This window comes from Sceloporus occidentalis, unplaced genomic scaffold (genome assembly GCF_023333645.1).
Source record: "Sceloporus occidentalis isolate IW3139 unplaced genomic scaffold, rSceOcc1.0.p SCAF_4, whole genome shotgun sequence".
NCBI classification, from domain to species: domain Eukaryota; kingdom Metazoa; phylum Chordata; class Lepidosauria; order Squamata; family Phrynosomatidae; genus Sceloporus; species Sceloporus occidentalis.
The window spans coordinates 144,712,970-144,725,568 of record NW_028316984.1 but is presented as its reverse complement, the minus strand read 5'-3'; the positions used below and the strand labels follow the sequence as shown (position 1 = coordinate 144,725,568).

Here is a 12,599-nt window from a genome sequence, read left to right as displayed (position 1 = left end):
ATTCGCATTCTTGGCTTGCCAATGCAGATAAAACTCTGCACGCCTTGAACGTGCTTCAAATACATTTGCATCATCGATTCCATCTTTATTTGAGTGTTGACACATGTGAGGAACCAAACTCTCAGAGATGTGCAGAGACACACTTTCATAGTGTGAACAACAAACCTGAAATGCATGCAATTTTTTTGCATAGTTGCTTAAAAAAAAAAGCAACAATGAATGACCCCTAAGTTTAAAATTCATTGTTTAAAATGTACAGTTTTTAAAAAACATGGTGCCTGTGGTTCATGCATGGCTTAGGAGGCATTTGGAGATGTATTATTGGCTTATGTTGGTCTTTCTCTCCCTGTTTTTCTCTCCCAAAGGTCTATATTGATCTGAGCCTTTAGAATGGACAAAAGGGACTCTGGACACTGTAAAACAACCGTACCCTGGAGCAGGAGCCTTATGATGAAGTGAAAAGGGAGTGCTGGGGATCTGGAGTCTCCAGAGAGAAATGTGAAACATCAGGACTAGCCCCTTTATTCTTTTTCTGGTGTGTTCGCTGCTCACCGGAGTGGTGCTGGTGGTAGGTGGTGTTTGAGAGGGGCAGTGCTCTCTCCTCACTGAGGTTATGATGTCGGTGGAAGGATCAACGATTACAAGCAGGATAAAGAACCTGCTTCGATCTCCCTCTATCAAATTGCGCAGGAGCAAGCCGGGGAGCAAGCGGGAAGACATCGGTTCAAAGGTAAGTCCTTAGGTGGACACATTCTGTTTCGTAGCCTATCAAAAACCTCCTCCTCCTCTGCCTAATATTATTATTATTATTATTAATATATATGTGTGTGTGTGTGTATATGAGCATATATAGTGTGAGCATGGGGGTTTCTTGGCAAGGTTTTTTCAGAGGAGGTTTGCAATTCCTTCCCCTGAGGCTGATAGCATGTGACTTGCCCATGGTCACCCGGTAGGTTTCATGGCCAATCTGGGAATTGAACCCTGGTCTCCAGAGTCATAGTCCCAACACTCAAGCCACTACGCCATACTGGGTCTCATGTGTGTATAATATAATTATAAAAATAAATATAATTTTATTTTTTTTCTTACCTGCCCCTCCTCACGGACTGAGGCAGGTAATAACAACAAATCAACATTGAACAACATCAGTTAAAAAACATTACTTAAAAAACGCAACAGTTCAAAAGGACAAATTAGACAGACACAATTTAAAACAATCTGCATTTAAAATTCAGCATCTAAATTCACAATTATCTGGATAAGCCTGCCAGAAGAGACTGGTCTTCAATGCTGTTTTAAATTGGACAGCATATTCAGCTGTCAAATCTCTTCTGCAGGTCATTCCATCCAGGTCACTTACCTAAGGATCCTTTCACACTATGCTCTTGCTATGATTCCACTTTAAATGCCATCGTTCTTCCTGGGATTTGCACTTTAGGGCATCTAGAATTCTTAGCCAGAGACCTCCTCTAATACCTCTCCAAACTACAGATCCCAAAATTCTACAGGATGCAGCCATGGCCGTCAGAGTGGAATCAAAGTGCTATAATTGCATAGATAGAGAAAAGTGTGAGCCAGGGATGGAAATTGTGTGGCCCTCCAGCTGCTCCTTGTTGGCTGGGAATTACAGTCCAACAAGATTGGAAGGGCTGCGTTATTCCCACCCCTGACCTAAGCTATTGGCTGTCTTGTGAAATGTGACGTATAAACACCTTCAAAATGTTGATAGCAGTGTTTGAAGGTTCTTTATCCTACTTGTAATCCTGTTTGAAAGAAAATACTTGAATATGTCCAAAGCAGTGCTGGGGAACCTGAACTATAGATGGCTCTTATTTGGTACACAAACTACAGCTTCCAAGCTCCCTCACCATTGGCCAAGCTGTTTTTTTTCTGCTGCTGCGAATTAGAATCCACCAAGAGAGTCACAAGTTACCCAGCCCTGGCTTAAAAGGCTGATTTTTCAGGTTGTATGTTTTAGAAAGTCCTTCAGGGAATGCTGGGACTGGATCAGGACATTGCTTTTTCAGTCAATGGAGAGGAAGGTGTTGGGTGAAACTTCTCACTTGATTTCTATGGGGAAGTGAGTGAGGGGTCAGAGGCTACTCTGTTAAAAATAAATCTTTCTTATACATTTCTCATGCCTTTTGGATTATCCCTTGAGATGAGTGGTGTGTGATAACCTACTGCTTTTCACTTGAACAGATGCAGCCTTTTATTATTAAAGCTGATTTTGTTCATATGATTAAATCATTTTACTCAGCAGGATTAAGTGTCAAGAAACTAAGATTTGTTAAGGTAATATATCCTTTCCATATGGTTATCATAGTTGTATGCATTTTCTCCCAAGTTTGTTGTAACGGAAAGTTTTTTTTTTTCCTTTTTACTATTTGGCATCTTCTTGAGCTTGCTGTCCACGAGAACGATGCCTGACAAAAAACAGCCATGACTGTGTTCTCCTTAGGATAATAAATTTGTTTAATTTGTGTGGTCAATTAAAGAGAACAACCCACTTTACTGTCCTTTGTGGTGTGGTAAGGAGTTAGGAACTCAAATTCCTGGGTATTCTGCCATTGCCTAATTGCATTCCATTAACAAAACACACATACACACAAGTGCCTCAGTTTTGCATCTGTAAAATCTAGTTAATTACACCTAATTGCATGTTATTAGTAGTAATGAATTCCTGCTTAGAGTGCCTTGTGCTGTTTGTGTAGACTATAAAATATGGTGTAAACTATGATCTATATTTTAATAGTTTTGCAGTTGATCATAGACATATTTACTTAAAAGAGAAGACCTTATTGGATGGAACTGGATTTCCTTACGAATAAGAGTGGTATGCCTAAAGCCCTGCAAGAAGCCCAGTCCCTACAAATAGGAAAACAAATCTAAGCACATTTTTACTTCAGAGGTACCAGGTGCTAGTTTGAGTGAACCTTGGAATCAGTATAGCACATTGCAAGCTTTGTCCCCTGCTTGGCAGAGATATCATAATTGTATCCCCTAGAACATTTCACAGATGAAAACTGGGATGTGTGGCCAAGCAACATGAGTGTGCTCAAGATAGCTAAAATTATTAATGTGTTATTAAATAGGAAGAACACACAAACTAGCATAGACTGCAGATGATTACTTTTTGCTGAGCTTTTTGGGAAGGGCAAAATTTCTCTTCTGCTCCTTGCTGAGTTAATTGAGTGCAAACTACTTTTGAACTTTGAACACAGTTTGCACCAATGGAAGGAGAGAGAAAATGAAAAGCAGCTAAAAAAGTTGGATGACAGAGAATTAATTGGGACTGTCTCTGCCAAACTGGGACACTTGCAGGGTATGGAGTTGCACAATATGCATTAAAGAATGCACCATGTTGGAAGAGTTGTAGGCTTTCCCAATGCCAATAAAAAAAGAAACACCTTGTTAGAGTGGAGTCATCTGGAGAAGAAAGGCAGTTCTGCAACAGAATTATGGGTTAACGTGTTTGGGCTTATTTCTAGACTTCTAGAGGGATGCCTTTTTTGTGTGTGCATTAGCCATTTGGCATTTGTTTTTTTAAAAAAATCTTAACTGGTAAGGTGTGTAGCTGCAGTGCATTAACTTGGGTGGCAGTGGCTCCTTGATGCTAAAGACAGCTCTTCAGGCTCTCTTCCCATCAGAAATGGTTCCGGTTTCATGAAATGTTCAGTCTTGAGAATCTAGTTTCTAATGAGGTTAAAAGTTGGCATACTCTCCTTAGGTATCCAAATGTTTCTTAAGTATCTGTCTATCTTTAAATACTTCTTCATGAGGCGTACATTTGTAATGAATTTTATAGGGTTTTTCTAATTGGGAAAGTCTTGTGCTGCTCTTCCATTTGATGGCTCTTTTGGGATTTTCCAGATTAGGGTGAAGTAGTGTGAGTTTTCACAATATAGCTTGTTGGGTTGTCCTGGGTATTGCAACCTGTTGTTGCCTCTATATTTACTTGCTCTGTGGGGGGATGGGCTGTTTGTAGTAATTTCTTGGATCTGCATTAGGGCTCTTCCAAATTGGGACCTAGTTTATTGATGTGGTCCTGTGATTTTATGGGCAAAGTGTGTGTCCTCTCTTAATGAAAAACATTTTTTTACAGTCATAGTGTAAAAATGCCATTTCACTGATTTATTATAATACTACAACTCAAAAAATAAAATGAAGAGATAGGATGAAACGAGAAGGGTACTTGTACAACAGAAAAATGGCTTAGAATCATAGAATCATAGAGTTGGAAGAGACCACAAGGGCCATCCAGTCCAACCCCCTGCCATGCAGGAAATCCCAATCAAAGCATCCCCGACAGATGGCCATCCAGCCTCTGCTTGAAGACCTCCAAGGAAGGAAACTCCACTACACTTCGAGGGAGTTTGTTCCACTGTCGAACAGCCCTTACTGTCAGGAAGTTCCTCCTAATGTTGAGGTGGAATCTCTTTTCCTGCAGCTTGCATCCATTGCTCCGGGTCCTAGTCTCTGGAGCAGCAGAAAACAAGCTTGCTCCCTCCTCAACATGACATCCCTTCAAATATTTAAACAGGGCTATCATATCACCTCTTAACCTTCTCTTCTCCAGGCTAAACATCCCCAGCTCCCTAAGTCGTTCCTCATAAGGCATGGTTTCCAGACCCTTCACCATTTTAGTCACTCTCCTTTGGACACACTTGAAAAGATTAGGTAGAAAGAACTACATCAACAAATAGTACAGCTTCCTGACTCATTCACCCTGACTCCAGGAGCCTTCTGATGGGTAAGCAAGTAGAGTGGAGCAACTAACTCCTTGGCTAATTCCCACATATTCTGCAGTGTCTGCAAGAGGGTAACCAGAATTATGCTGAGTTGTTTTCTAGTTTGCTCTCCTGTGAAAGGAATAGATAAGTGCATGAAAATTAAACTTGTAGACTTACTCCCTTGATATACTCAATGTTTGTAAATGGTAACAGTTGACATATTTACATTTTGCAATGCTGTAGGTTGGGGTGATTAAAACACAATAGGAACTTGTATCTTGGGAATAAGCCACAAAGGTGGATGGCACAATGTACATTAAAGGCACACAAGGCAGGCTTCTCATCAAGGTTGTAAATGAAATCTGCTTCAATTAGTTTCCATCTGGAAAATGGTCCCATGTGATTAGGTTTAATTCTTACTCAGGTGAAACACCTGTGTCTGAGCTGCCCTTCAGGCCACAGGTGAGAAGTGATATATTGAATGCTTCTTATATATATATATATACACACACACAGGAACTGTGGTGTTATGTAGTGGATTCCAGGCACATCTCTGTCCCTAACCCCACAGCTGTAAGCAGCTGCTGGAATCAACCAGGGTCCATTCCTCATAGACCAAGAAATAGCAGTCTGACATTTGTACCCCTTCCTGTGAGTGATCTCTGCATGACAGGGAGAGAAAGGACCTTCTTTCAAATCCCTGTTGCATTGGAGATCACTTGTGTGAGGGAGGATGGAAACATCAGGCAGTGGCTTCTTGATCAACAGGGGAGCATACCAGAGGCTGATAACTGCTAAATGGCGTTTTGGGGACTGTATCAGTAGATACAAATGCATAACTACTGATTACATGTTTGTAACTGCTGAACAGGGTTCTAGTCATGTACTGTATTCTACATTTTTAATATGTGGGGATTTATTTCTTTTGTGTATGTGCATTAAATATAGCAGCCTCTACCAGTCCAGACCAAGGTTTACTACTTTCCAGAGGGGAGATGTTTCTGGTTATAGTGTTTCATGGAGGATCATTTCAAATGATATTTCTTAATTCACTGCCCTGTCTTGTGTAATGTGAGCTCTCTGGATGCTGCCATCCGTGAAAGCCATTTAAAAAGTAGGTTAGCCAGGTCACAACCCAGAGCTTTAGCTTTAACTGAACTGATTCAGCACTTTGAAGCCACTGTGGCTGTTTGTCTTCTTTGCTGCTCATTCCAAGATCTCATTGAGGGGTAGGAAAGAAACTTGTCAGATTTGCATTTCTGAACAAAGTGGGTATTCTGAAATACCTGTTCTGAATCCTCCAAGGCTACCAGTGAGCGGGAATGGAATGCATCTTGCTTTGGAAATCAGGATATTTGTGCAGCTTTTGTTTGAGAGAGAGAAAAATGCACAGGAAACCATGTGTATGCTTCAAAAATATACTTGATTAAAAATGTTTACATTAAAAATGCAGTCAGACATGCTTCAGTGAGTATAAAAAAGACATATAAAATGGTTTAATTTAAAATATGCACGAAAATATGCAAATGTTTCCATGTTAAAAACACCCACACACCTTACAGTCCAGTAAGCATATAGAACAGAACAAGCATATTGGTGGGAAGCTGAGAAATTCAGCAAGGTAACACCAGGACAAACTTTGCACACCCCAAGTCCTGTTACCCATGCTTCTTCTCTGCCTTCTATATGGTCTCACTTGTGCCGGGATCCAGAAAGGAACATTAGGAAGAGACCAGTGTGCTGTGGCAGCTTGAGGATTGGAATCCAGGAGACCAAAGTTCAAATTCCTCCTCAGACAGAAGCCAACTAAGTGACCTTGGGCAAATCACAGTCTTTGAACCTGAGAGGAAGGAAATGGCAAGCCAGCTTTGAGTAAATGTTGATATGAAAACCCTAGGATAAGATAGCCATAAGTCAGAATTGAATTGAAGGCACATAACAACAAATCAACCTCTCCTACAACTGATGCAGTTGTTCATATGGGTAACCCTTTTGAAAATGTTATTTATTTAACCTGCTTTTAAACCAACTACTAACTGAATGTCTTTGTACACCACCCTGCCTGCTAAAACATAACAGTCTTTATAATATAACAATAAATTGAAACCATGATCATGTCCTTTTCCCAGCTTTGGTAAAATCAGACTTTTAAATCAAGTTGTGGATTGAGTGGCTGCATCTTTATCTGAATAAAACTGATTCAACAAAGCTACTAAGTTCAGTTTTAAAGCTTGAGACTATGCCTTGTTCCTTTCATGCCTGAAGGATGCCCTTCAGGCTTGATTAATCTCAATTTACTCAGTTTTAGACTTGGTAACTGAGCAAGTGTGTGTGTGTTTCTGTGTCCAAGTGCTGGAGCTTGTTTAGAAAAGGATGCTGAGCTGCTTCCTAATTAATGACTGGGGCTGTGGTGGCGAACTTCCCAGGCAGTGTGGTACCTTCTTTGTCTTCAAGAGCATTTTGGAAGATGATCAGAGAAACCTGTTTGTGAGTCTGAGGGAGGCAGGGAAGGAAGATGAAAAGCTGTATTGTGTCCAGCTGGCTCTTATTTGCAGTACTGGCCTGTAATCTTCAGAAAAGCCATGGATGGCTAGAAGAGGCTTCTATAGCTGAACCCAATTCAAGCAGGAAGAGATTGGAAAAGTCATTTTCTAGACTAGATCTCTTAGAATCCAGTGATGGCTGTGAGATCCCAGGAGTTACAGTTTTTAAAAGTCACTTTTCCAAGCTCTGTTTTTTGCCCATAGAGTTTAGTGACATGCGTAATTTTGTAGGTATAGTATATGAATAGCACATGTGACCCTTGCCTGATCAGATAAATACAAGAAAAGACTGGTGGCTGGTGTGAGTACTTGAAGTTTGTTTATTAAAGATTGCAGAAGACTTGTATTGGGATGTGGTAGAGATAAAAATCCCAAAGCAGTATCTTGGTGTATTATTTCAAACACTGGTGTGCACAGGTCTAGGAAGTGGGTTGAAATAAATTCTAGCCTAAGATTCCAAAGTCTGCTGTAGGCCTTGTTGTTGTTGTGTGCCTTCAAGTTGCTTTCAACTTATGGCAACCCTAAGGCCATATTGTGGGGTTTCCTTGGCAAATTTCATCAGAGGGGTTTGTCATTGCCATCCTCTGAACCCAAGGGAGTGTGACTAGCCAAGGTTACCCAGTGGATTTACATGACTGAGGCGGGATTTGAACCCTGGTCTCCAGAGCTGGAATCCACAACTCAATCCACTATACCACACTCTCTCATATATTCATAATTATGTAACATGTGTTTTAATGCACACTGCTTTTTGGTATGCTTGCTTCTTTTGCATCTAATAATAAGTATAGCATTGTTATTAATGTATGTCTAATAGATACTCTCTCATTTTTAAGTAAAAGGATGTTTGTCTTGACATAGAGGTTTGGTACATAGGGCTGTTCGCTACATATAGAATTTGAACGTTCACGGTTAGCAAAAGCTGTGTGGCCTGTCTAAGCTACTAAGCAATGAAATTACAATGGTTGGAAGAGTAAACTGAGTGTTCAGATGATAATGCTATCATATGTAATTCAGTATAAGGAGAAATAACATTATAGAGGCAAGTGATTTCTGTGAAATTGTTGCCTTTACTGTTTTGGTTAAGAGGCCCTTGTGTTCAGAGTGGATTTCTATAGTTTTTTTTTTTTTTTGGCTTAATAGCAGAAAAGTTAGGTTTAAAGTTAGATGTCTTGAATTTTTGTTGTTGACTAGAAATTAAGTTACTCAAAACTGAGCCTCTCTTCTCATGGAAATGACAAATCCCATTTAAAGCATAAATCCTGTGGGACTCATAAGGAACAAATGTGACTTGGTCATTTAGATACTCACTGTGTTTTCTTTAAATTATTGATCAGTTATTTAGATTAAAGTAAGATGAAAGTAAGGAAATAAATCCTAAGTGATTAGGGCTGCTGATTCTTGACCAAGAAACTAATAACTATGTTCTTGAATATGTAGATCAAAACATGAGTTATGAATTCTCCAAGTATGGAGTACAGTTATATGGAAACATCAGGCTGGAATTACAGATCCCTTCTTTGAGAATAAGAAAGCAAGGAAAAAGAAAAGTGTAGTCTATGATATAGATAGTTGTAAACCTGATAAAGGATGTTAGTCTTGAAGTGGTCTACATCATTCAATAGAGGAAAGATCTGTTTTCCTTCTTTCTGAAATTTATATCAATGAGCTCTAAAATTTACTACTATATACCTCAGGGATTCATCTCCTAAATAAAGATTGATGTCACTAGGCTTACCTTGGAACAGTCTTACCTTGGAACAGGGCAGCCTATAAACTGGAAAAGCATCCTGAAAAACCATCACCACTCTGTTCAATGCCCTTGTTGACATGTTCATTCATAGATTAATGAGTCCTTTCTCTAGAATAGGGATGGGCAATCTGTGGACCACATGCAGTCCTTAACTGAATGCTAGGTAAACCTGAACCTAATTTGAAAAGCATCCAGCAACGTATCAATTGAGACCTTTTGCAAAAACCAGCTCTTCTTTTCTGGGCAGCCTTCTGGGTGGTGGAGAGAGCAGACAGAGTGAGAAGGCTGAGGCATGGTGGCAGTGGAGGAGGAGGCAGCCCTTCCCATTTTAAACTATGCCCTCCATCACTAGCGTGCATCCTTTGGCAGCTTATCTCAAAGAGATGTGATCCTTTTCAAAAAAAAAGTTTCCCTTGGGCTAAAGAAAGAAAGGGAAAGATGAATCAGCTGGTGGTTAGAAAGGACAACCTTTTCATGTAGACAAGAAAAAAGGTTGTAGGCTGCATCCACGTTGCAGAAATAATTCAGTTTGACACCACTTTAATTGCCATGGCTCAATATTATGGAATCCTGGGATTTGTAGTTTCTTGTGGCACAAGAGCTCTCTGGCAGAGAAGGCTAAATATCTCACAAAACTACAGTTCCCAGAATTCCAAAGTACTGAGCCATGACAGTCAAAACAGTTTCAAACTACATTATTTCTACAGTGAAGCTGCAGCTGTAGTCAAAAACCCTACTTTTCTGAGAACCCTGAGGAAGTTAATTCCCCAAAGATCATTGAATTCTTTCCAAAATTAAATAGCTGTAGCAATATAGACACTGGCTGTTCACCCATTCTTTCTAAACCCCTTGCTGGCACTTTTTGGTTATGGAAGCAATCCTTTTCTTTTCCTTGCTTCGTTAGGAGATAATAACTCGGGAGGGTATGGTCTCACCCTTTATAAAGATTTTAGGCCTTCTTTGTTCAGTTCAAAAGTTTTGTTTGTTTTCATTTTGGGGAGCACTTCTTTCCAAGCTCTGTAGATGCAGTTTTGCAGTATGCACATTCAGAATATGAGATATCAAAACTGAGGTATGGTTTAAGAGGATAGTGCTAAACTAGTAGCTGAACATGGTAATCTGTCACAGGAACATTTTCAAAGGCAAGTGGCACCTGGTTCTATGTTGTAAGTTACATAGTAGTTTTTATAATGCTTCTTTACGCACTGGCAGCCTTGGAATATGTTGTTGTTGTTGTTTGCCTTCAGGTTATTTCCAGTTTATGGCATCCCTAAGACAACCCTATCATGGGGCTTTCTTGTCAAGATTTGTTCAGAGGAGGTTTGTCATTGCCTTCCCCTGAGACTGGGAGCATGTGACTTGCCCAAGATCACTTGGTAGGTTACATGTTGGAATATAGTCCCTCTTAGGTTAATGTTCAGATTTTTCATAAGATTAAGCTGAAGTTAAGCTTTTTACAAAGTGCTGAAGTTACCATAGAGGGAAGAAAAAATCCAGTCAGTTTCACAAGACCTTTATGCCAAGCAAAGAGAGGTGATATTCACTAACAGCTTGGATGCATAAAGCATATATAATGTACCCAAACTGGGTCATCATCTGCCACTAGAGTGTTCAACATATGTTGGAGGTGAATAGATGTTTGGTTTATATGCTTGGGTAGTTGCTTATAGCACTTCAGACTTACTTTATGTGGTGTTTGACTGCTTCCTTCACATGAGTGTTATTCTAAAAAGCATATGGCTGTAGAAGTAATAGCATGCCTGTGAATCTTGCTGGTACCCTATTGCTACACATGCATTGTTTACTGTTTCATTGTCTTCCCAGTGTTGTTGCTATTTATGCATTGCTTTCTCCGAAACCACTTGGAGTTTTGGACCATCAGTGATTGGGATTCTGTGTGAAAATTTAGGAATCAATCATGTATTTTTGGAGAATATTCCAAGCAGAGTCACTTTGTAATTGTGCTATTATGATCCTATATTGCAATTGCATTCAGATGTTTTGTCAGTATTTTTGGTGTCCTGTCTTCCACCACCGCCACCACCACCGTTACTACTACTACTACTTTTGTGCTGGATTGTAGTGCTTGCAACTAAAAACAGGCACATGGCACCTTGGTTTAAAAATTGTGTATTTATGGTATTTAAAATATATTTGCTTTTGTTTGTTGTGGGCTTAGTGTAATACACTAGTTTGGCTTAATTCTCCTTTGCTGACTACTCTCAGAATTTTGGCTGCCTAGTTAAAATGTTTCTAGAAATGGTAGAAATCGCATTCCCAGCAAATTACAACCAAAGGATCTGGTTTGATCCTTGATCAGGGAAAAGGCTGTAGAATCCAAGAACTATATTGCTGGAAGCATTGGTCAGAATGCAAGGGAATGTGCCCACTGAGAAAGCAGCTTCCATCAATGAAATTGTCAAGGAGTTACCTCCCATCCCCAGTACAGCCCCCTCATACACCCCAAAAAGCTGCTCCAGTGGGGAGGGAACCCCCAAGCAGCTGGTTTCCAGTCATTGTTGAGGACTGCAGTGCGGAAGTGATGGGAAGAAAGTTATGTCATGCTGGAGCTGGAGTGTTAGTGCGACATTGGATTTGAGACCTTATTGGATTTGGGCTCTTAAGACTAACACTTAAAAAATCTTTAAGTACATCAGGAAGCTAAGAAGGCAGGTAGTTATACCCTTAGAGAACAAAGAAGCTCAAGGTGTGTTAAACGTGGATAAGGAAGGAAGCTGGAGAAAAGCTGGATAAATTCTTTTTGTCTGTCTTCACTGTGGAAGGCTCTCTTGCTGATTTCTTCAGCATGGGCACCTAGAGAACTGACGCAAATAGTGGTGCCAAGGAATAAAGGAATCCAAGTCTTACTAAGAAATTCAGAATTAACAATTCATAGGGTCAGGAAAGGGTCAGGTGAAGTTCCCAAAGCAGTTATAATACTGAAATGTATTCCTCATTATTTGATCCCAGAGGTTGAATGTCCATCATAAGCTACAAATAATAAGACCTTTCCCTTCGGATCAAGTGTTTCTAGATTTATCTTTCACATTTGTAATCTTCTTTTTTTCTAAGGACATCAAGGTTTCTAGACAAGCTTTCAGATAATATTATGAGCCTGATGGAAGTTGTTGCTGACAAGGGACATCTGTCTTGTCAATAGTAGAATCTGAAGTACCATATATACTCAATTATAAGTTGGTCTCATGTATACATCGAGGGCAGGTTTTGGGGCCAAAATTATGAGATTTCATATGACCTATGGATAAGTCAAGGGTAATATTTAGGGACATGTAACAAGGGATCTAAAAGATGAAGCAAAGGAAAACAATGCCAATAAACATAAAGAATTCTGGCATGCATAACTATTTGTGCTCATCCTAAAGGTTGGATGAATGAGAGTACAGGACGGTCAGTGCTTTCAGGAGAGATTATACTCTTGCTTTCCACAAGAGGATGGTTCCTTTTTAAAAATAAGAGTTAAAGTACAGTATATATGTTGACCCATGGATAAGTCGACTTAGTTTTTTTGGGTCAATTTTTAAACTAAAATTTCTAGATTTATACATGAGC

General features: G+C 39.7%; 1 protein-coding gene across 4 annotated transcripts in view; it reads left to right on the top strand.

The window, feature by feature from the left end:
• Positions 1-372: 372 nt before the first annotated feature.
• Positions 373-12,599, top strand: part of MAPKBP1 (mitogen-activated protein kinase binding protein 1) — a 152,000-nt gene continuing 139,773 nt past the window's right edge. For all 4 annotated transcript variants that reach the window (XM_089521897.1, XM_089521900.1, XM_089521899.1 and 1 more), the window contains exon 1: positions 373-730. In XM_089521897.1, coding sequence (XP_089378023.1) covers positions 614-730 — 117 coding nt within the window. In that variant the 5' untranslated portion in view covers positions 373-613. The remainder of the gene's footprint in view (positions 731-12,599) is intronic.